The following is a 23,365-nucleotide window of genomic DNA, read 5'->3' as shown; positions in this document are numbered from 1 at the left end:
CCTGTTCTGGTTCCTTCCATTCCTCCACCACATCCACCTTCAGACCACCATGGTTTCCCTGGAGGGATTATCTAAGGTGGTGGACCCATCCCAGTTGACGCCCGACTTCGAGGGCAGCCTGGACTACAACCACGAAGAGTGGATTGAGATCCGCGTGGCATTTGAAGACTTCACGGGCAACGCTCGTCACCTTCTCGCCCGTCTGGAGGAGATGCAAGAAACGGTCACACGTAAAGACTTCCCGCAGGACTTAGAGGGAGCCCGGCGCATGATAGAGGAGCATGCAGCGCTGAAGAAGAGGGTGATGAAGGCTCCTGTGGAGGAGGTGGACAGTGAGGGCCAGAGGCTGCTGCAAAGGATTCAAAGCAGCGAGAGCTATGCTAACCGAACTCTGCCAGTCCCGCCAGGGCAGAGAGAAGGGCAGGGACAGCCCAACGCAGACACCCAGGGCCTGGTGCCCCGTATTTCAGCCCTACTGGACAAATTGCACAGTACCAGGCAGAACCTGCATCAGTCTTGGCACGTCCGCAAGCTGCAGTTGGACCAGTGCTTCCAACTCAGGCTTTTCGAGCAGGATGCTGAAAAGGTGAGAACCACACATGCATACCTGTATAGACACAAAACATTTTATACCTAGAGGTAAATCCTATTTATTTATTTATTTTGGGATTTGGTCAAGTAGAAATTTGATGTTATGCAAGTTGATGCAGCTAACTTGTGTAGAGTGCAGAATATGCTTTAAATCAGTGGTTCTTAACCTTAAAGTTTCCCTTTTGTTAAACACAGTTTTCCAACCTCCTCACCATTTAGGATGATATTTTTTATGTATTTATGACAAAGCTGCTTGTTTTATTAAACTTGCATTATTAACAGAAACTGGAAGTATTGATATATTAATTGAATGAACCATAATTCATTTTGTGATCCAGATGTTTTAACAGTTATATGTTCTAATAGGCCAAATTTCATCATTTTAATTGATATTATGATTCGATTATTTTAATATATGAATAATTTATTAATTGAAATAATAAGTCATCAGGGAGTACCCTTTAGTTTGTTGAGGTCCCGGTCCCCTGGTTGAGAACCTTTGCTCTAAATTGACTCAAACCCTGTGTTTTCATTCTGTCTGGATCTACGCACATATTTACAAGTTCTCACTAATTCGTCTCAATGTTTCTCAAAGTGGGTGGAAGATTTGCATGTTGCTAGGAAACCAGCAGCTATTCTTTGCTCCTGAGAAATGGGTCATTTTTATGATTTTCTATTTTTACTAATTTCAGCTGTATGAACACAACGATGCACGTGCTAAAACATTCACCCAACGGGATATCTTGCATTACACACATAGATACACTTAACCTGCTTCCAGTCAATGTTTTTGTGACATATCAGGACACAACTCTGTATAATGACATGGGTATGACACAGGTATTACAAGGAGAGGGTGACTTATGAGAACATAACCCATGTCCCCATTTTTCAAAATGCTTATAAACCATACAGAATGAGGTTTTTTTCAGAAAGTAAAAATGCACAAAGTTTCCTGTTAGGGTTAGGGTTGGTGAAGGGCGATAGAATATACAGTTTCTACATTATAAAAACCATTACGCCTATGTGATGTCCCCACTTTGCACAAAAACAAACAAGTGTGTGTGTTTGTGTGTGATTGCTGTGTCTCTGCAGATGTTTGACTGGATCATGCACAACAAAGGGCTGTTTCTTGCTGGATACACTGAGATTGGCAACAACCACCCCCATGCCATGGAGCTGCAGACCCAGCACAACCATTTTGCCATGAACTGCATGGTAAGATTTCAACTAGGATTTTCACCAAAGATCAAAAATGTCACCGTCACTGCATCACTACATGCATCCCGTAGTGCCTTCACGACGTTTCTTTTACTAACTGACCAAACTAGGATTTTTCTTTCATCTAATCAGTATAATGGAATAATGGTTGTAGTCTTTACAATGCAAGCGTCGATTCTTTATTCAGTGATGGTGACTCATCGTATAATCAGAGATGGAGCACAGAGCATGATCCACCTAAGTGCTTCCTGTTTGGGTGGCTGCCCACCAGCTGTGGACCCTGTTAGGGGCATCCTTTAAAAAAAACCATTACTGTAGAGAGAAGTATTGATCACTTCCTGTTTAAAGAGGCAGGAGGAGGATGGAGGCATATTGAGCTCTGGCAAGTCTTCAAATGTTGATCTAAAAGTTTAATGAAAGCATTAATTTCGCTTTTTATGTTATAAGCCACTACAAGGTATTTTCCAGAACCTTGTTGTTAATGTTTCATCACTGATTTTTTTTCCTCCTCATAGGATATTTTTTTCTTTAAAAGGAGCCTCTAATGCATTTATTTTATTAAAAGAAAAGTTAAATGATAATATAGTGAAATATTTAAAACAACTGCAATTTGTTCCTGTAATAATAAGTTCAATCTTCAGTGTCACACGATCACTCAGAAATCATTCTAATATGCTGATTTGGTGCTCAAGAAACATTTCTTACTATTATCGATGTTGAAAACAGTTATGCTTCTTAATTTTTGGGTGGAAACATGATGTTTCTGCCACTTTTGCCTTTACGGTTTTTGCCTTCGGCTGAAAGGAAGTATTAAAAAAATCCAACTTTTAACAGGTAAAATATCTTCTAGAATAAAGTCCCAGTGTCACTTTATTAATAAGAAGGGTTACATGAGAGAAAACAGAGACAAAGAAAACAAAGGCATGTTCATTTTCAGTGAGCACTTTTTACATTTTGTTATTCATGTTCAGATTACGTTGTAATGCTTTGTTATTGATCAGAAAGTAATCAGACTTGCACACTACTGATCTTCTCCTGATGGATGACTTGCATATTAAACAGACAAGAATCTGCTGGGATGTGTAGTGTTGTGTTTTGTGAACAATCCATTCTGAAGCAGTTTTCAAAATGTGATCTTGTGAAAGGATGTCAGTTTGAAATCAGTGTTGCACTGATGATGAAACTGGTTGATACTATGATACTAGCCAATAAACAATAAATGGCTAATATTAAAATTCTATACTAAAAACTTTAATCATTAATCATTTTGTATTGGCATTGTGCTGGTTAGTAATATTTTCCATCTCCCACAGAATGTTTACGTAAACATAAACCGCATCATGTCGGTGGGGAACCGTCTGCTGGAGGCGGGCCACTACGCGTCTCAGCAGATCAAACAGATCTCAGGTCAGCTGGAGCAGGAGTGGAAAGCCTTCGCTGCTGCGCTGGACGAGAGGAGCGCCCTGCTGGAGATGTCTGCTACTTTCCACCAGAAATGTGACCAGGTAAGAGAGAACGCTTGCAACGTCTTTTCTTAATGAAGACTCATATCAATGAGCACTCAGCACAGAGATCAGTGTGTGTGTGTGTGAGTGGATTTCAATGGATTTCACATGCTGTTAAAAGTGTGTGATAAACAGACTTAGGCTTTGATTCATTTGAATCAACAGCAAGAAATCCAAAGACAAGATCATTTCAGAAAAGAGAATGCAAGATCTGTCCATAGACATCGTGAACTGCCTACCGCTACATAGATAACTGCCTTCTAGATAAAGGTCTTCAAACCTCTCATAAGGTTTTAAATAGATGACAGCTTATAACGCAGACTGATTTTAAAGGTGTTTGATGGTAGCGTGTTGCTAAGCTATTGAGTGAAAAACAATTATTCTAAGCAGTTTTATAGGTGTTTTTAATAATCAAATGTGGGAAAATTCTTCAAAATGTGGGAAAAGCATATTTGAGAGACTGCAGTAGAGAGCACAGATGAATTTTACCTAATAAAAAATTCCTCTCACACATGCAGTGTTTTTTTTTTATATATATAGAGGAGCTACATCAACAACATATCTCCCTTCCAGAGATTTCTTTTCCTTTAAGCATCACCACAGCCGCCAGTCAAAAGGCTGTCTGGTTTCGGCTGTCCTCATGCATGAGATTCTGTTTGAGTTGAACCAGACTCTGAGCCCCGTTCTGCTCTTCATCTCTGAAGAAGAGTGAGATGAGATGAAAGACAATTTGATTTGAATTGATATTCAGAGTGCGGCATATGAACCATGTCTCCTGCGTTTGCCCTTTTTAGTTTTAATTCATTCCATTTCCTTTGATGTCAGAGGACTGTATGGACATAATTTACTGGAATATACAATCAGATGTGCACAAAATGTACAACATTGTGACGAGAGTTATGAGATGTTCAATTTAGAACTTGCCTTTATTTTAAAGTGAATTTTTAACGTACATGCTGTTTTAAGGTCTTTGAATTTTAATGAAGATCTTGGATAAAATCATGTTCTGAGGAGAAAATTATGTTAAGAAATAACTTTGTATGTCTAAGTGCACTTTAGATGGAAAAACAAACTGTAAAAATATTCTTCAAAGATAGTGTAGAATAGTTCTATAGCAAAGCTTTGAAGATTAAACCAAATAAGTTGGTCTGATCTAGTTTTTGGCACTAACAGACCTAGTCCATTACCTTACCTCTTACCTTACCATTACTACCTCTTTTATTATAAGGGGCTTGATATTATTGTTATTTTGTCATTGTAAGTGTGTGTGTGTGTTTGTGTCTCTCTGCAGTACATGAGCAATGTGGACTCATGGTGTAAAGCATGTGGGGAGGTGGATCTGCCCTCTGAGCTACAGGACCTAGAAGACGCCATCCACCATCACCAAGGCCTGTATGAGCAGATCACCGCTGCCTACTCTGAGGTACCATGTCTCGAAATCACTTAATTGCCAGGCACCTTTGAAAAACCATATAAATGTACTGATCCCAAAGTAAATGGTACTTGCACATTATTGCAATTACAGGCACGTCTAAAGTGGCAATTTTAGCTAATTATATTTATTATAAAGCGCAGTGCTATAAAGAGTTACAATGCATGTGACAATACAACTTCATTTAGTCTATTAGGGTTGTGCAGTTGTTTTCTCATCATTGTCCCGCTCTTTCCCAGGTGAGCCAAGATGGGAAAACCTTATTGGACAAACTTCAGCGCCCCTTGACCCCTGGCAGCACTGATTCGCTGACGGCTTCCGCCAATTACTCCAAAGCTGTGCACCATGTTTTGGACATTATCCATGAGGTTCTGCATCACCAGAGGCAGCTGGAGAACATCTGGCAGCACCGCAAGGTCCGGCTGCACCAGCGTCTGCAGCTGTGTGTATTCCAGCAAGATGTTCAGCAGGTAAAACACACACACACACACACACACACATTCATTCACCTGAAAATACCACACTAGATCCACGTGGGTCCAAGTGTGGTACTGAGAACTACACGTGGCATTTCATAATACCCTTGGGGGATGATTTAAAAAGCATCAAGATGATACAATAGGATGGAAGGATGTGAGAGGGACATACAAAGGAAAGGAAGTAGAGTCTGCACGAATAGCTGAAAGGACTCCATAGACAACTGAGCTTTTTTGCCAAAGTCACTGTTGTAATTTTTGTTGTCCCTAACATAAAATTTTAGCAGTCAGTTATATCTCCTTATTTTCAATAGTAATTTTGATACACACACAAGTATTTTTATTATAATTTTGGTAAGTATTTTTTTTAAGTAAATGAAATACAAATGTATATAAGTATGTATATAGCTTTGAAAATTAAAAAAATAAGATTTTCCATGTTCCATAATTTAATGAATTTTAATAATAATTAAAATCTTAATAGAAAATGCAATATAAAATAATATATAAAGTTTATATAAAAAAATGATTGACTAATATAATAAAATAAATATAATTAATTAAAAAATACAAAATCTTAATATTTTCTGTTTAATTTAATATTTATGATGTAATATGGCACATAATTTGACAATTTGTGTCCTTTGTAAACACTTTTACTTTTTTTTTTTTTTACTCGCCACTCGATAGCACGTCAGCTGATCGAGCTAAATAATGCAGTCCGGAACGCTGTTGCTTCTGCTTCCTCTCGTACCACTTGTGGCGCCTCCGCTGTGGGCAAGATGCAGCAGTGGGGGTCGGTGATGATGTAGACCTCCGGAGCAGAACGAGATCCCGCGGCTATTCCGCAAAAAATGCAGTTCTGTCGACATCCAGCAGAAACTCACGACTGTATGCATGCTTAAAGACCGGTAGATGCGATGACAACGTACAAAACACTGCGACTCATAAGACAAAAAACACGAAAACATTGTTCTGTCGGGACAGAGAGAAGCCGCTGCGTGTGGACACGCTGCCATCTTTTTTAACTGTCCTGCAATCGAGCGGACAGAGCTCTCGTCGCGGGAGGAAAAACCCGTGGGGGTGGGCTTTGTGTTTACATCAGTGATGCCTGGTGCCACAATGCTGTTGTGATCTGCAAACACTGCTCACCCCTGGTGGAGTTTATGGTTATTAAGTGCCGGCCGTTCTATCTGCCGAGGGGATATACTGCCATACTGCTCGTCTTGGTTTATGTTCCCCCGAACAACAACAACAGCAACAGTAACGATGCACTAAATGAACTGTACCAGCACATTAGTGAGCAGCAGACAGCACAGCCTGATGCTTTTCTCATCATAGCTGGGGATTTCAACCATGCTGACTTAAAGAGTGTGTTTCCAAAAATACACCAGCACATACACTTTCCAACACGAGGTAAAAACATTTTAGACTTTGTTTACACCACACAGAGAGGAGCTTACAAAGCCCTCCCCCTCCCCCACCTCGGTGCCTCAGACCACATCACTTTCATGCTAATGCCTGGATACAGACCACTCATTAAAGTCGCCAAACCAGTTCAAAAACAGATTCAAGTGTGGCCAGAAGGATCATCACAGGTTCTTCAAGACTGCTTCGACACAACTGACACATATAGTAACACCACTGACCTCCAGGAGTACTCAGAGACTGTCACTGCCTACATCAACAAGTGTATTGATGATGTAACAGTCACAAAAACCATCACTGTCCGGGCCAACCAGAAGCCATGGATGACAGGGAAGGTCTACAGACTTCTGAAGACACGGAACGCTGCATTCAGAGCTGGAGAACAGCCAGGGCCAACCTGTCCCGCTGCATCAGAGAGGCTCAGAGACCGCACTCTGGGAGGATAGCCCATCAATTCAGCGACAGCAGTGACACTCTGAGCCTGTGGCAGGTGATACAGACCATTACGGACTACAAGCCCCCACCACGGACCTGTGACAGGAACATCTCTCTGCCGAACGAGCTGAACACCTTCTTTGCTCGCTTTGAGAAACAAAACAGCTCCAATGCACAGTAGACTCCACCTCCTCCTGGCGACCAGGTGATGAGGCTGACCCCGGACAGCGTTAGGAGATCCTTCAGCAGGATCAGTGCATGCAAAGCTCTGGGTCCTGACAACATTCCTGGGTGTGTACTGAGAGACTGTGCAGCAGAACTCACTGATGTCTTCACAGACATTTTCAACATCTCACTTAGTCAGGCTGCTGTTCCCACATGTTTCAAAACTATCAACATTCTTCCAGTCCCGAAGAAGCCATCTCCATCCTGCTTTAATGACTACAGTCCTGTTGCACTTACTCCCATTCTCATGAAGTGCTTTGAACAGCTAGTCATGCACCACATCAAGTCTTCCCTTCCCCACTCCCTGGACCCCTTCCAGTTTGCTTATCAGTCCAACCAGTCGACCAATGATGCCATTGCCACTGCCGTCCACTCAGCACTCAGAAATATAGGCAAAAAGGACTCATACATCAGAATGCTGTTCATCGACTTCAGTTTAGCATTCAGCACAATCATCCCTCAACAGCTCATTCACAAACTGGTCAACTGGGGCTCAACACTTCGCTGTGCAACTGGCTGTTGGACTTTCTGACTGGAAGACCTCAGGAAGTACGGGTCGGCAGCAACACATCCAGCACCATCACACTGAACACTGGGGCCCCCCCAAGGATGTTTGCTGAGTCCCCTCGTCTTCACTCTGCTGACCCACAACTGCACACCACCACACAACTCCAACCTCTTCATTAAGTTTGCGGATGACACGACTGTGGTGGGTGTCATTAGCAACAAAAATGAGACAAACTACAGGTGCCTGGCCGGGTGGTGCAGTGACAACAGTCTCTCTCTGATTGTGGAGAAGATTAAGGAAATTGTTGTTGACTTCAGGAGAGCGCACACTCAGCATGCTCCTCTGACCATCAACGGTGCAACTGTGGAGAGAGTGAGCAGCACCAAGTTCCTGGGTGTGCACATCACAGAGGACCTCTCATGGACCAACAACACTGCAGCACTGGTCAAGAAATCACAACAGCATCTCTAGTTTCTCCGCAAACTGATGAGAGCCAGGGCCCCACCCCCCATCATGTACACCTTCTACAGAGGCACCATCGAGAGCATCCTGTCGAGCTGTTTCAATGTGTGGTATGGCGCCTGCAACTCGTCCTGCCGAAAGACTCTGCAACGCACAGTGAGAGCAGCTGAGAAGATCATTGGTGTCTCTCTCCCCTCCCTCCAGGACATTTATGGAACCCGTCTCTTCCTGAAAGGCCTCTGCATTGCAGGTGATCCCACCCACCAGACACACTGCTTCTTCAGTCTGCTGCCTTCAGGGAGGAGACTGCGGAGTCTCCACACCACGACCAGCAGACTGAAAGACAGCTTAATTCATCAGGCTGTCAGGAAGCTGAACTCGCTCTCAAACTGAACTATGAACCACACCCACCCCAGATCCCACATCCCCAGGTCCTTCCACCCCCCCCCCCCCCCCCCCACTTACATAAGATGACATGCACCAGTCACTTTGTGCAGCATTGGTCTGCTCACTACCTCATTCACCATGGAATTGATGTCATTCTACCACCTCATCAGTCAGTTTAATAAAATAACTGCTCTTGAGCCCTTTGTCACTTTAATCAGACTGAATAAGTTTTTTTTTTTTTTTATCTGAACAGTTTGTTTACTTCACTGGTTTGCACTCTGTCTACAGTGTGCCTTCTGCTGCTTTATTTAACTTTATTTTTTTATTTTGTGTTTTTTTTTTTTACATTCCTTTATTGTATAGTTGTATCTTATATTTTATATTTGATCTTAGGTTCTACTGTTAGTTTTATCTGTATGCACTGGGGGTCTGAGAGCAACGCAGTTTCGATTCTCTGTATGTATGTACTGTACATGTGGAAGAATTGGCAATAAAGCAGACTTGAGAAAAAAAAAAACAAGACTGGTATAGTTACTTTTTTTTCAGTGTTGACTTGGTACTAAAGTACCAGTACTCAGTGTACTGAAAATATTTTTTTGTTTTTGGAGATTTCCACATTCATACTTTTGGGCGGACTTTAGTTTAGCATGTAATTACTGTTACCACTGCCTCTTTACTACAGGAGAGAAAACACCACCACAACATCTTGGCTCAACTTCCCTGAGATTGTATTTGTTTACACACAAACAGAGATAGTCACGCATAATTTAAAGTCAAGGACAAGCCGCTGCTGTAGCTTTATACTAGACATCTCTCTATTGTACATTAAAACAATGTACAACCTGACCTGTGTTCAGAGGTTCAAGGCTAGTTTATTGGTGCAGAGATTGTGGTTTTCTGCAGCGAGGTGTTCGGCCGAGAGAATGCAGAATGGCTAATTCTGTGGCTGAGGGAAAGTGTTGCCATGGAAACCACTATTCGGGTGCTGGAGATGCGATGAACTGCAGAGAGGGAGAGCTAGACTGTGAACGACACCTTTATGCAAAAAAATATCTGTCTTGGACCCTTCAGTATCGCCTGTCATGGTACCTTGATTTGACTCCCATTATCTGACAGGACACATTCTCACCTAGAAAAGAACTGGAAAGCTCTGCTGCTGTCTCGCATATTCATTTCATTTTTCCCTCTTGTGTGCATTGTGTGTGTGAGTAGGTTCTTGATTGGATTGAGAACCACGGTGAGGCGTTTCTCAGCAAACACACAGGAGTGGGGAAATCTCTACATCGCGCTCGAGCCCTGCAGAAACGCCATGAAGACTTTGAGGAAGTTGCTCAGGTTCGCCACCCTAAAGTCTCCCCTTCCCTTCAAGATTCTCTTTATTCTTCCAATTAAGTCAAAAGCACAGCTAACAAAAGCACAGCTAATAAGGATTCATTAAAGATAATATAACACAAAAGGTCTTTCCCAACTATACATTTTTAACAGTGCTGGGTAGATTACTTACAAATTATAGCATGTTATTCATTACAAATTACATGATGGAAATTGTAGTTAGTGATGTAATCTATTAGATTACTAATTTTAGGTAATGCATTCTGACTACTTTTTTGATAACTCTTAGATTACTTTCACGGATCTTGTTTATCCCAGTTTTGAATAGGAATATTTTATTGATTACAATAATACAAAGAGAAGGAAAATATGTTATATCCTTTGTGAGAGTAGAGTGCAACATAGGGTGCATTCAGCATGAGGTTTGTGAAGGAACTGCAGGGTTTTGTGAATTGTTGAAAATGGTTTAAATTCAATTATAAAAGTGCATCATTAAAACACTAAGTCCTTTCAGTATAACAATATTTGAACACTAAAAGTATAAATATTTTGTTTGTGTACCTGCATGTCAATGTGACCATTAACTAACATCAGAGAACTCTGAAAGTAAATTATTGAAATATTAAAGAGGGTATACAAGTAAATATTTTTTGTCAAAATAATGTATGAATAATTTATCAGGTAATCCAATCAAAAGTTATTTTAATATTACTGTGAGGATTTTTAAATGTAATATAATTAATTCAAATGACTTAATTTTTGGAATCCAATTAAAGGGAAAGTTCACCCAAACATTTTTGTCATTTATTCACCCTCATGTCCTGTATAAGTTTCTTTCTTATGTTGCACACAAAAGAAGATATTTTTGAAGTTTTGAAGAACCAAACAGCTATTGGTCCCCCCACTGACTTCCATAGTTAGGGAAAGAAATACCAAAGAAGTCAATGGGGACCATCAACTGTTTGTTTACCAACATTCTTCAAAATATCCTCTTTTATGTTCAACAGAAGACAGAAACTCATACAGGTTTGGAGTGACATGAGGGTGAGTAAATGATGGCAAAATGTTTATTTTCAGGTAAACTATGCCTTTAAGTAATCCATTTAACATGAAATGAGTTATAACTGATCACTGCTAGTAGACTAGTAAATGTGTTATTTTTAGCTTTATATAAATGATTAAATTTTTTCTACAGTCATATGGACTAGTGAGAACTACTGGACTAGTCACTGCTAAAATCCATTGAAGCAAAATATTCTTACTGGTTGGCATGAGGATCATAATAGTCCACATATGTCTCCTCTTTATCAGAATACATACACAAATGCTGATAAGCTGCTTGAAGCTGCAGAGCAGCTGGCCCAGACAGGTGAGTGTGACCCGGAGGAGATCTATCAGGCCGCTCATCAGCTGGAGGACCGGATCCAGGACTTTGTAAGGCGTGTGGAGCAGCGAAAAGTCTTGCTGGACATGTCAGTGGCTTTCCACACCCATGTTAAGGAGGTAAGAACTAGGAATGGTTGAGTAGTTCCATCTAAATTTACAAAATAGTAAAAGGAAAAAAAAAAGGATTGAACCAAAAAATGCAACCTCTAAGGACAGTTTCAGCACATGTTAAACTATCTGTTTGTTAAAATCCTCTCAGAAAGTTAAACTCTTTGTCTTCAAATTCATGTTTTTAAAGCACCTCTGGGGAGCATATACCCAACAACCATCAAAGCGCTGCTTTTGTAACAAATTCACCACCTTCAACAATAAACTTCAAAACAGTTCGCCTGAGTCCTCAGATCGCCTGCTCTGAGCAATGTTCCCGGTTTTATGCATAATGTGGAGGGTTTTTTTTTTTTTGTAACTACTGTGATTTTTGTGCCTTAAACTGATGTAGATATTTAGCATGCTTATTTATTATTTATTTATTATCTTTTTTGTGCACCATGAGAATGTCAAGTAAAAAAATGTTTTAGTTGGACATTCAACCCAGTTATGAAAGCGTGTACACACTTTTACACATTTGCACCAGAACCACATACGTTAACACTCAATATCAGATAAGAAATTAGAAACTAAATTAAATATGGGATGAATGTGCAAAACATGCAAAATTTATGTGCAATTGAAATAATAATATAGAGCTCTCTAAACAAAGTAATAAGTGATTAATGCATGTGTCTTTTGTGCATAGCTGTGGACGTGGCTGGAGGAGTTGCAGAAGGAATTGTTGGACGATGTGTATGCCGAGTCAGTGGAGGCTGTTCAGGACCTGATCAAGCGTTTCGGGCAGCAGCAGCAGACCACACTGCAATTCACTGTAAATGTCATCAAAGAGGGAGAAGATCTCATTCAACAACTCAGGTGTCCTTTCCTTTCCTGTCTCCTCCTGCAACAAATCCTTTAATGTTGTGTACCTCAAGTTTGATTCCATTGAAGTGTGGTTTGTAGCATTAGTGTGAAAGACATCTTTTGAAATCTTACACACCAAGGAGCCAACTAAGGGGTTTTAAGTTTGCAGTCTGAAGACAAGAGTGAGAGACTGTGTTCCACCAAATAATACACAGATTTATCTTCAGCGGTTCTTTACAAACAACAGAACCAGTTAACATATATATATATATATATAATACAACGGCAAGAAGGAGGCGGGAACCGGCGCACACTCAAAATGAAACTTTAATAATTCCAAAATAAACAAAACAGCGCATCAGCCATCAGCCCCTCACGGACAACTGATGCGCCAAAATAAAAACCAAAACACAACTAAACGCCCAGGCCTGATCCTCTCTCGTCCTTCACTATCGTCGCTCCAGTTTTATATCCTTCCATCTCCTACGTGGGACTCGAGACCGGCGGTGGGGCGCAGGTCGCTGATTTCCCAATCATTCCGCCGGCCTCACTCCTTGTTCCCACGTCCCTCGGCCCCCGCCCCACTCGCCACAATATATATTTAGCACCAATTACTCTTCAAGTAATAGAAGAATCATTAAAGGCGACATAAGATGCCCATTTTCCCCAAGTTAATATGATTCTTTAGGGTCTTGATGAAAAGTCTGAAAAATAATTTGGTTAAAATTTCTCAGCAGTGTAAAATAACACCTTTTTTACTTTGTCTAAAACAGCTCTATTCACAGCGACTCGTTTCGGTGCTTGTCCCTTTAAATGTTAATGAGCTCAACTCACCCCACCCTTCTCTTACATATGGTGACGAACCATTAACTAACGGAACTTGCTAACTAGCATATTATTATGAAAGCTGTTTTGCAAAGATAAAAAAAAAAAACCTACACTCACTTCCTCTGTAGGTGAAGCTCAAACACACATGATTCGCACAAACATAAACACATTTAGGTAGATCGGGGCGCTTTCCCTTTAAAAACATTATTTTAATAAGTTATTTACGCTATCTTCAGCCTCTCAGGTCTCGGAAGTAAATTCCATTCAACAACAGATCACCTCGATCGCTCAGGAGACACTCTTGTCTACTCCTACTCCAGCACCGAAACAGTGGCGGACTGTTGACAGCTCACTTAGGGCAGGTCTATATTGAAATGCTAGTGTTTGTCTACAGCCGTGGGACTGGTCTGGGCCTGTGTGACATCACTCGGACAAGAATCTTTGAACGGCTCGATGAAGATTTATGAAAAAGCACAGGGTGGATTTTTATCATTATATGGTGGTTGTGTACACATAATGCCAACACATTTTTTTAAACACCATGTAAAAGTGTATTACATCTGATGTCCCCTTTAATGGAGTTCTCAAGTGTAATTTAAATTCTATTCAGCATTGTGTTTGTACTTGAGCAAACCATTAGTCATCCTCGCTTGATCAAACCTGTGGATGGTTCAAGCACTCATTTGGCCCCATATGTCATCATCCACTTTGCATTTGGTATACTGTGCTCTCTTTACTTTACTGTAACTTGGTGAGAGACTTGATGCCCAGTGCTAGAGCTGGCGGTCGGTCACATGTATAATCTGCATGTGGGAAGGGCTGCAGCAGCAGAAGAACGTGAAGGCTGAGATTCAGTAAAGCTGGATGCTTCAACAGAAAGTTAAGCAGGCGAAGGAGAAGAAGAGAGCACCAGAGGCTGTTTGGAGTGGAGTCTCTCAGCCCCCTCAGGGCAAACTCACTGCTCTGCTTCCAGCCGCTCTCACGTGTTCAGCTCTGCCACATTTCATCAGTACAACTCTGAATCCCTGACTACCAGCACTACTGCAGTGGGCTACTGCACAACACTGCAAAATAACAAGATATTCAGGGCTTGAGCAATGGTTTGATGCATCTCAAATGACTTATTTTCATTACATAATGTCATTTTATAATAACGGGTTTAGAGTTTTGAGGAAACATATTGGCTTGTTTTGAATATGCAGTATATTTGGAGTTTGACTGAGATGAGCCAGAAAAGAGATGCTTAACCACAAACCACAGAAGTGGAAAGATATTACTGTCGAAAAGAAGAAAAAAAAAGAAGAAAAATGTACATTAATAGATGCATTTGATTTATATGTGTTAAACAAAATATACATTTTATTAAATATTCTATGTTATATATATGAAATTTTATAAAATAGTAAATTTTATTTTCATATAATGACTGGTGCAATTAATCATTAAGAAATTAAATATAATTAAGTCAAGGGCACCTCAGTCATGGTATTGCCAGCACAAGACTCAAACACACAACCTTAGGGTTAGGAGTCAAACTCTCTAACCACTAAGCCACGACTTTCCCCTGTAATTAAGTATTATGTATTTTTTATTATATGTTATATAATTTGCAGTAATAATAGTAGTTTCTATGAGCCATACATTTTATTTTAAATAGAAAATAATGTAGGAATATAAATAAAATAAATATAAACCTGTAAATGTTGATAACTGGCTAATTGAAATTAATTATATATTGTTTGTGTTTCATGTTTGAAATTATATTTTAACATTTATTTTATATGTTCAACTTTTTGTATAATAACTAATGCAGTTTGACCTGTCAGTTTAACAGGCACTCTGCATTTCTTAGTTTAAGCTTTTCTCTTTTGACATGTGGCTTAATTCTCCTCCTCCTCCGCTTGCAAATTGCTCTCTACACATGTGATTTTGAGGATGGCTATCCCTCCATGTGCACAGTCTCTCTCTCGCTCTGCTCCTCTCTCTTCCTCTAGTGTCTTACATAATCCTGCTTTCATAAGCGCCCAGTTAAGTATGCAGAGGTAATACTTAAAGCCCAAGAGCCCAGAGGTACAAACAGAAAGGTCCCCAGCACACACTAACACACAGAATGCCTGCACCGCAGAGATATTACGCACTTACACAAGAGATATCCGGATCTCAGCATGGCACTCAGTTACTCACATTACAGACCAAGTATTTGTCTCTAATCTAATCTAAACCCCAGCCTGTGTTGTGGTTATGAATCGGTGATGAAAGTGTTAATTATTCTTTTATTCTGTATGAAGTCCACTCAGCCTTGCAGTATGATAAAAGCACATCACCATGGGAACAGACTTTCTGCAACGATTCATCAGCATCTATTAAAGCGAAGGCCTTTATTCCCCCGAAAACTGTGATGTTACTTTATTACGCCATTTGTTTTTAATCCGCTTGTATCCTTTCAGACGGGATGAAAGAACTCTTCCGTCTTTTTCTATCCCTTCCAGACTAATTTGAAACTGTTGCTTCCTTGTAACCCTCCTCCAATCACCCTCTTACAATTATTACTAAAGCTGTCCCTGATAATTAACCTTTTTAATGAAAAGAGGATAGTGTTGCATATTTTACATATTATCTTTCCAATGGGCTTGTAATCCTCTCTCCCATAACGCTTTTATGACCGTATAATTTCAATTTCTTTTAATGAATTTTTAATCTCATTAGTGCTGGCTTTTTGTTTTATTACATTTAAATTTCAAGCCTGAAGTCACATCCTCTTTCGCGCCCTAATATTTGTCGGTTTTCGTTAGTTTTAGGGTTCAGTATTCTGCTGATCATTTACTTATATCCCACGGAGATTAGAGCTGCACAATGAAACTAAAGTTTGCTTTTCAAACCCCACTAGCCCCTTTTCCACCAGCAATGCTGAAGTGTTGTGCTGCACTTTCTTTTTGCGCTCTGTCTAAAATAAAACTATTTTGCTATCATCTAAATTAATAGCTGTGAATTTTGTTACGCGTTTCCATCAAACGCAGATTCTGATGGGAAAAAGATGTTGAATCAAATTACTTTAGAGGATAAAATAGAATCACAAATAGCAAATTGTGAATGTGACAAAAACATTTTTTATTTACAATCTATTTACCATTTCAAAACCTCTTTTGGTAACACTTTAGTATAGGGTCCAATTCACACTAATAAGTAGTTGCTTATTAGTATGTCTATTATTAACATATTGGCTGTTTATTAGTGCTTATAAAGTACATATAACGCATGACATCCCTAATCCTACCCAATACCCTAAACTTAATTACCTTATAAACTATTAATAAGCAGCAAATAAGGAGTTAATTGAGGCAAAAGTCATAGTTAATGGTTAGTTAATAGTGAGAATTGGACCCTAAAATAAAGTGTGACCCCTTTTTTAAGTAAATCAGCAAAACTGAATTATTAAATGCATTATGTGTATTAAATGCAAGATCACAGCTCGAAGTCCAATGACTGTCTTGGTCAAAAAGATGTAAGTCATTTTCGATCAAGCTCATAGTGAGTTTCTCTGTTCATCTACAATGTTTTTATATACAAATATTATCTGAATTGGTAGATACAAATTTTGGAAGATACTGAACCAGATGAGTTTTAAAAAATAGCATCTCAAATATTGAACATTTGCAGAAATATTAAAAACAATAATAATGGATCAGTCAAACAGATTCATGAATCAGTATCAACACCCATGACTCGTGAGGTATAACAACTTGAAGTCATTTTTTATCCTCAATTGTTTTGACCCCACTCAATCCATAAAGGAGATAAGAGTTGGGAAATCCAAATTGAAGCATTGTGCCGGTTTAAACAAAGTACAAACAGAGAAAAAAGCAAAAATTTATAAGATTCCATGAAACTTGGGCTTGAAAGTTCCTAACATTCCTAACATTTATTACAGTTTTGACTTTCCCAAAGGACATTATTGTAAGAAGTAGATGTTTCTTCCTGTATCCCTTGCATACTCCAAACAAATGTAAATTTGTTGTAATGACTCTTCCTGCAGAGACTCGGCCATCTCCAGCAATAAGACCCCTCACAACAGCTCCATCAACCACATCGAGAGCGTCCTGCAGCAGCTGGATGAGGCTCAGGCTCAGATGGAGGAGCTCTTCCAGGAGAGGAAGATCAAACTGGAGCTTTTCCTTCAGCTCAGGATCTTTGAGAGGGATGCCATTGATGTGAGTTCACTGTATACTTGATCAAGTGTCTGTGGGGGGTTTAAAGAAATTATTCACTGATCATCATCATTTACTCACCCTCATGTCATTACAAACCCATATGATTTTTTTTGAGGATACTCAAATCCAGTCAAATTAGTTTTCATTGTATGGGAAGTAGCAGCCAGTACTTTTCTGTTCCACAGAAGTCGTCGTCTTAACAGGTTTGGAAATAATGAGAGTAAATAATGACAGAATCTTCATTTTGAGTGGGCTGTTCCTTAAACTAGGGCAATGTTCCCATCAGCACACAGTTTGCTTCTCCCTGATGTCTAATATGATTTGCAAGCAATTAATAAGCAGCAGTCTTCAAGGATGATCTGCACCCAAAAGTAATTACTCTCTTTCTTTGGTTTGCACGCTTTGTAGAAACACACACTCAGAGAGAGTTTATAAAGTGATGGAGGGAGTTACACACACTTTGCCCTAAACATATAAGAGCAAGTCAGGACAGGTCATTTTGTTTCTGGTCTGGGGTGACGTCGCATTAGTAATGGCATCTGTGACTCTCAGACTGCGCTCATGTGTTCACTCTTATTTTTCAGATTATCTCCGATCTGGACTCGTGGAATGAGGAGCTGTCACAGCAGATGAATGACTTCGACACAGAGGACCTGACGCTGGCCGAACAGAGACTGCAGCATCACGCTGATAAAGCCCTGACCATGAACAACCTGGCCTTCCACGTCATCCACCAGGGCCAGGAACTGCTGCAGTACGTCAACGAGGTGCAGGCGTCTGGTGAGTCAAATGTGCCAATATTGGCTTTTGATTATATATACATAATAGCTACTTTCACTTTGAGTTTGGGGTTAGTATTTTTTTTTGTATGAAATGAATACTTTTATTCAGCAGGGATGGATAACATTTACTGAAAGTGACATTTGTAATGTTTTCATGTAAATGCTGTTCTTTTAAACTTTATATTCAATAAAGAATCCTGAAAAAAATTATAATAATCTAAAAATTTTTTAAAAAATTAGGCAGCACAGCTGTTTTTAACATTGATATTAATTAGAAATGTTACTTGTGCACCAAATCAGTATATTACAATGATTTCTGAAGGATTATGTGACACTAAAGACTGGAGTAATTACTGCTAATAAAAAAAAAACAGCTTTACCATCACTTGAATAAAATACATTTTAAAATATTTTAACATTAAAAACCTTATTTTACTTCTATTTTGTAATAGTATTTTGCGATATACTGTTTTGATCTTTTGAAACTGAGCTTTATACATCATCTGAAAGCTGAATAAATAAGATTTCCATTGATGTATGGTTTGCTAGGACTGTATTTGGGCGAGACACAACTATTTGAAAATCTGGAATCTCAGGGTGCCAAAAAATCGAAATATTGAGAAAATCGCCTTTAAAGTTGTCCAAATGAAGCCCTTAGCAATACATGTTACTAATCAAAAATTACGTTTTGTTATATTTATAGTAGGTTTACAAAATATCTTCATAGAACATGAGCCTTACTTAATATCCTGATGATTTTTGGCATAAAAAAAGAAAAATCGATAATTTTGACCCATACTATGAATTGTTGGCTATTGCTACAAATATACCTGTGCTACTTAAGACTGGTTTTGTGGTCCAGGGTCACATATATATTAATATAGAAGGCCTACAGTTTAGACCAGTATTCGTCTACTTTAAAACATTGTCCTCAGCTAGTGCTCAGATCTTTGAGCTCAGACTGGCATAAAGGAGACATCTCGCATAAATGATGCTATAGGTAATGTAACATGAGAACTGAGAGTGTGTCATTTCTTCATGTTTTCCAGGTGTCGAGTTGCTGTGTGACCGTGATGTGGACATGGCCACCCGTGTACAGGATCTGCTGGAGTTTCTTCATGAGAAACAACAAGAGCTGGACTTGGCCGCAGAGCAGCACCGCAGACACCTGGAGCAGTGTGTGCAACTGCGCCACCTACAGGCTGAGGTCAAACAGGTAATGCACAGGCTGTGTTACTACATACTGCTCAGTATATCCTTTATTCACGGTATATAACAGTTTTTTTGTTAACCCCTTCACTTGTTGCAGGTTCTGGGTTGGATCCGTAATGGCGAGTCGATGCTGAATGCAGGTCTGATCACGGCCAGTTCACTTCAAGAAGCTGAGCAGCTGCAGAGAGAGCATGAGCAGTTCCAGCATGCTATCGAGGTCAGTGCTCCTCATACTTTGGTTCCAATCTTTTCAACATTTCCTTGCCCTTTTCTCAGAATAGACTCATTATTGTAATTATAATAGCTCAAACCATAATTATGTTCAATATGTATTAGCGCTAGCGTGCCCCAGCATATGCACATAGATGTTTTATCAACTAAGTGCAATTATACCTGTGGGCTACAAACATAAACTCACAAAAAGTGAAAAAGTAGAAAAAAAGTAGTTTTCACTCTAATTACTTTATAATTTGCCCACTAATAATTTTTTCTCGAACCAACAAATGTCATTTCCACCATGTCAATTTATGTACCAACATTAATAATAATATTTTACACATTTCCGAAATAACACATAAGGCAATTCTGTTATATTTAAAGTGACCCCTTTTCTTTGTTTTTGTTTTTTAATCCCATATTTCATATTTTTCAAGCTCGCTCACACTGTTGTTCTGGGACAAGTAATAATAGTAAAATAAAACCTGTACCGTTCAAAAGTGCACATTAAAATCATCGCAAGTGACTGTAAAGACATTTATAATATTAAAAAGGATTTTTATTTCAAATAAAAGCTATTTCGAATTAAAACTTTCCATTTATCAAAGAATCCTGAAATAAATAAATATAACACGGTTTCTAATATTAAGCAGCATAACAATGGTAATAATAAGAAATGTGTCTGTAAGCATCAAATCAGCATATTAGAATGATTTCTGAATGACCGTGCGACACTGAAGACTGGAAAGGTCACTTTTGCCATCACATATTTAAATTTCCTTAAACTGTATTTTTGACCAAATAAGTGCAGCCTCGGTGAGACCCCATACTTTTATATGCAGTGAAAGGTTTTTGAAAAATACCAACTGAAGGCATGGTGTAAGTTTTACTGTGACCTTAATTCAAAAGTTAAAATCTTATTTAATAAACAATCATCCACTTGGACCTAAACATGTCGTTGAAGAAACACATGCACACCGCAATATGAAACCTTAACATATTGATTGATGCTTTAGTTGGCCATTTATCTGCAGCTGTAGCTCATATATGATCCTGACAAGGTCTTATGTGCTCCTGCTTAGACAATCTGTTTGCTCTCCACTTCCCTTCCTTTAATGAAGAACCAGGATAACATCAGATCCACTGTCACTGTATCACTATTGGGCACCTAAAGGCACACAGACTGCCTATCAAAGGAGCCTTCTCATTTCCTCCTTACATTCCCACTCCTGTTCTTGCCGTTTCCGTACTGAATACTGAGGGATGCTCTGTTTTTCAAGATAGAATCTGTAAACCACACTTTGTGGATGAATAATGAACTGTCAGTCGTATCTCACCGTCTGTTGTCTTAATCTGACTCCTGCCCCTCTATCTTCTTTAATCTTTGTCCATTCAGGCCTACTATTTTATTCCTTGTCTTTGTGTGTCTTATCTAACTCGTTTTCTCTTCCTCTCAATAGAAAACCCATCAAAGCGCCCTACAGGTCCAGCAGAAAGCCGAGGTCCTGCTGCAGGCTAATCACTACGACATGGACATGATCCGAGACTGTGCTGAGAACGTGGCCTCCCACTGGCAGCAGCTCATGCTGAAGATGGAAGACCGGCTCAAGCTGGTCAACGCATCCGTGGCCTTCTACAAGACCTCCGAACAGGTCTGTAGAAGGGTTTGTGTGACCGATGTTGTGTCACGAGTTGTTGTCACGTCATAGCCGTGGATTTAAGCGTAGCTTGAACAGTATTCATTGACCAGTCACATCCAGCTCTTTTTATTTCATATTGTAATGAGTTCTAAAGGCCAACAGGAAGTTGAAGGCTCATCTTCCTGTCTATGCTGTAGGTGTGCAGTGTGTTGGAGAGTCTAGAGCAGGAGTACAAGCGGGAGGAGGACTGGTGTGGAGGGGCGGACAAACTCGGGCCCAACTGCGAAACAGACCACGTCAGCCCAATGATCAGCAAGCATCTGGAGCAGAAAGAGGCCTTCCTTAAGGTAACGTGTCCAAAACCAGAGGGAACATCATTCTTTGAGTCAGATGTTTCTGAACCGTCTGAATCGATCTCTTACTGAATCATCTGAAGTCAGGCAGGCACTTAACTCACGATGTGATATGATTCACTGTATTGATTTCACAATACGATTTTCATACTTTTTTTTCTCTCTTTTTGCTAAATGTGATTCAAGACAAATTATAAACGAAAATGTGTCATTTTATAATAAATAATAACAGCATTGGCTTGGATAAAATGCTGCATGGTTCTTTGTGAAACTTAATATGTGACTAATGGACCACAAAACCAGACAGTATTTTTTTTTATTGAGATGTATACATCATCTGAAAGCTGAATAAATAAGCTATGGTTTGTTAGGATAGGACAATATTTGGCTGAGATACAGTTATTGAAAAAATCTGCACTTTGAGGGAGCAAAAAAAATCTAAATATTAAGAAAATTGCCTTTGAAGTTGTCTAAATGAACTTCTTAGCAATACATATTACGAAAAAAAAAAGGTTTTGATGTAATTACGGTAGGACCTGTACAAAATATCTTAATGGAACATGATCTTCATATCGTAATGATTTTTGGCATGAAAGGAAAATGTATCATTTTGACCCATACAGTGAATTTTTTGCTATTGCTACAAACAAACCTGTGCTACTTAAGACCAGGGTCACATATGTCAAATAACAAAACTAATTTTAAAATTCTAATTTTAAAACAAACCCAAATCAAATAAATAATACAAATAAAAGAAATCTCTTCATATAGACAAATGTTTTGTCTGTACTCTTTCCATTTACAATAAGAGGCAACTGTATTTTAATCACGATCCAAACAAAGATGCCTCATGCAGCATGAGCAGTTTTTTACTATAAATTATTATAATTTCAAAATTTTAAGCAAACGCATAATGGTCTGACTTATGCTTTGTGAAACTAAATGTAAAACATATCTGCACTAAATAAAAAACGGCAGATGGTCTGAAGGAAAGCACAAATTCACTCTCTGCCAGCAGGTGGCGCTTATGGAACAGCTAAAGACTCTCAAGTCTTACATAAGTGTGTAATAGTTACATGAATAGCAGACACACTAAAGCAGACATAAAACTTGAATTTTTAACATTAGCATTTTCTGAATTTTTAGTGTTGTTTTTGCAAAAAACGTTTTGACAGTGTTTGTGTAATTTCTTTGTTGCTATCTCTGTTGCAGGCATGTACGTTGGCCAGACGGAATGCTGACGTGTTTCTGAAATACATGCACAGAAACAGTGTCAGCATGCCAGGGATGCTGAGTCACGTCAAAGCACCAGAGCAGCAGGTCAAAAGTGAGTTCTGGCCACAGCTTGACGTCAAAACGGTCCCGATTATTACTTAGAAATATTGCATAAAGGATGATATACAGACCGTGTATTATCCTGCTAATGAAACAGCTATGTATTAAATATATTAATAAATGGATAGGAAATATCAGTTTTAGTGTTAATGAGCTGGTTTTGTGTGAAGTAGAAGGCTTCAGACATGACTGGGTTAGCATTCAGTCATGCATTTTAGCGGACTTCATGCAAAAATATATAAACTGTAGAGTACCACAACTGACCAGTCAAGCATTCCAGAGAGACATACAATAAACACATGGAGCCCCTCTTATGTCCCTGTTGTATGTCAAATCCTGTTCCACTTTTCAAACCACAAGGCTACAAATGCTGCCTCTCTGCATGTTTTCCTCTTATTTACCAGTCTTCCCTCTGCTGGCTCTCTGGAGATATGACAAAACACAGTCTG

General features: G+C 39.3%; 1 protein-coding gene across 9 annotated transcripts in view; it reads left to right on the top strand.

Moving 5' to 3' along the window:
* The window catches only part of trioa (trio Rho guanine nucleotide exchange factor a), a 102,467-nt gene that overhangs the window by 52,671 nt on the left and 26,431 nt on the right, over nt 1-23,365 (top strand). For all 9 annotated transcript variants that reach the window (XM_052584827.1, XM_052584824.1, XM_052584825.1 and 6 more), the window contains exons 6-20: nt 44-586; nt 1,687-1,809; nt 3,126-3,317; nt 4,609-4,740; nt 4,989-5,219; nt 9,883-10,005; nt 11,314-11,505; nt 12,185-12,354; nt 17,204-17,378; nt 17,963-18,158; nt 19,210-19,376; nt 19,470-19,589; nt 21,049-21,240; nt 21,426-21,575; nt 22,794-22,908. In XM_052584827.1, coding sequence (XP_052440787.1) covers nt 44-586; nt 1,687-1,809; nt 3,126-3,317; nt 4,609-4,740; nt 4,989-5,219; nt 9,883-10,005; nt 11,314-11,505; nt 12,185-12,354; nt 17,204-17,378; nt 17,963-18,158; nt 19,210-19,376; nt 19,470-19,589; nt 21,049-21,240; nt 21,426-21,575; nt 22,794-22,908 — 2,821 coding nt within the window. The remainder of the gene's footprint in view (nt 1-43; nt 587-1,686; nt 1,810-3,125; nt 3,318-4,608; nt 4,741-4,988; nt 5,220-9,882; nt 10,006-11,313; nt 11,506-12,184; nt 12,355-17,203; nt 17,379-17,962; nt 18,159-19,209; nt 19,377-19,469; nt 19,590-21,048; nt 21,241-21,425; nt 21,576-22,793; nt 22,909-23,365) is intronic.

This window comes from Carassius gibelio, chromosome B19, assembly GCF_023724105.1.
Source record: "Carassius gibelio isolate Cgi1373 ecotype wild population from Czech Republic chromosome B19, carGib1.2-hapl.c, whole genome shotgun sequence".
Taxonomy (NCBI): domain Eukaryota; kingdom Metazoa; phylum Chordata; class Actinopteri; order Cypriniformes; family Cyprinidae; genus Carassius; species Carassius gibelio.
The sequence above is the reverse complement of the archived record's forward strand: the minus strand, read 5'-3'. Positions and strand labels throughout refer to the sequence as shown.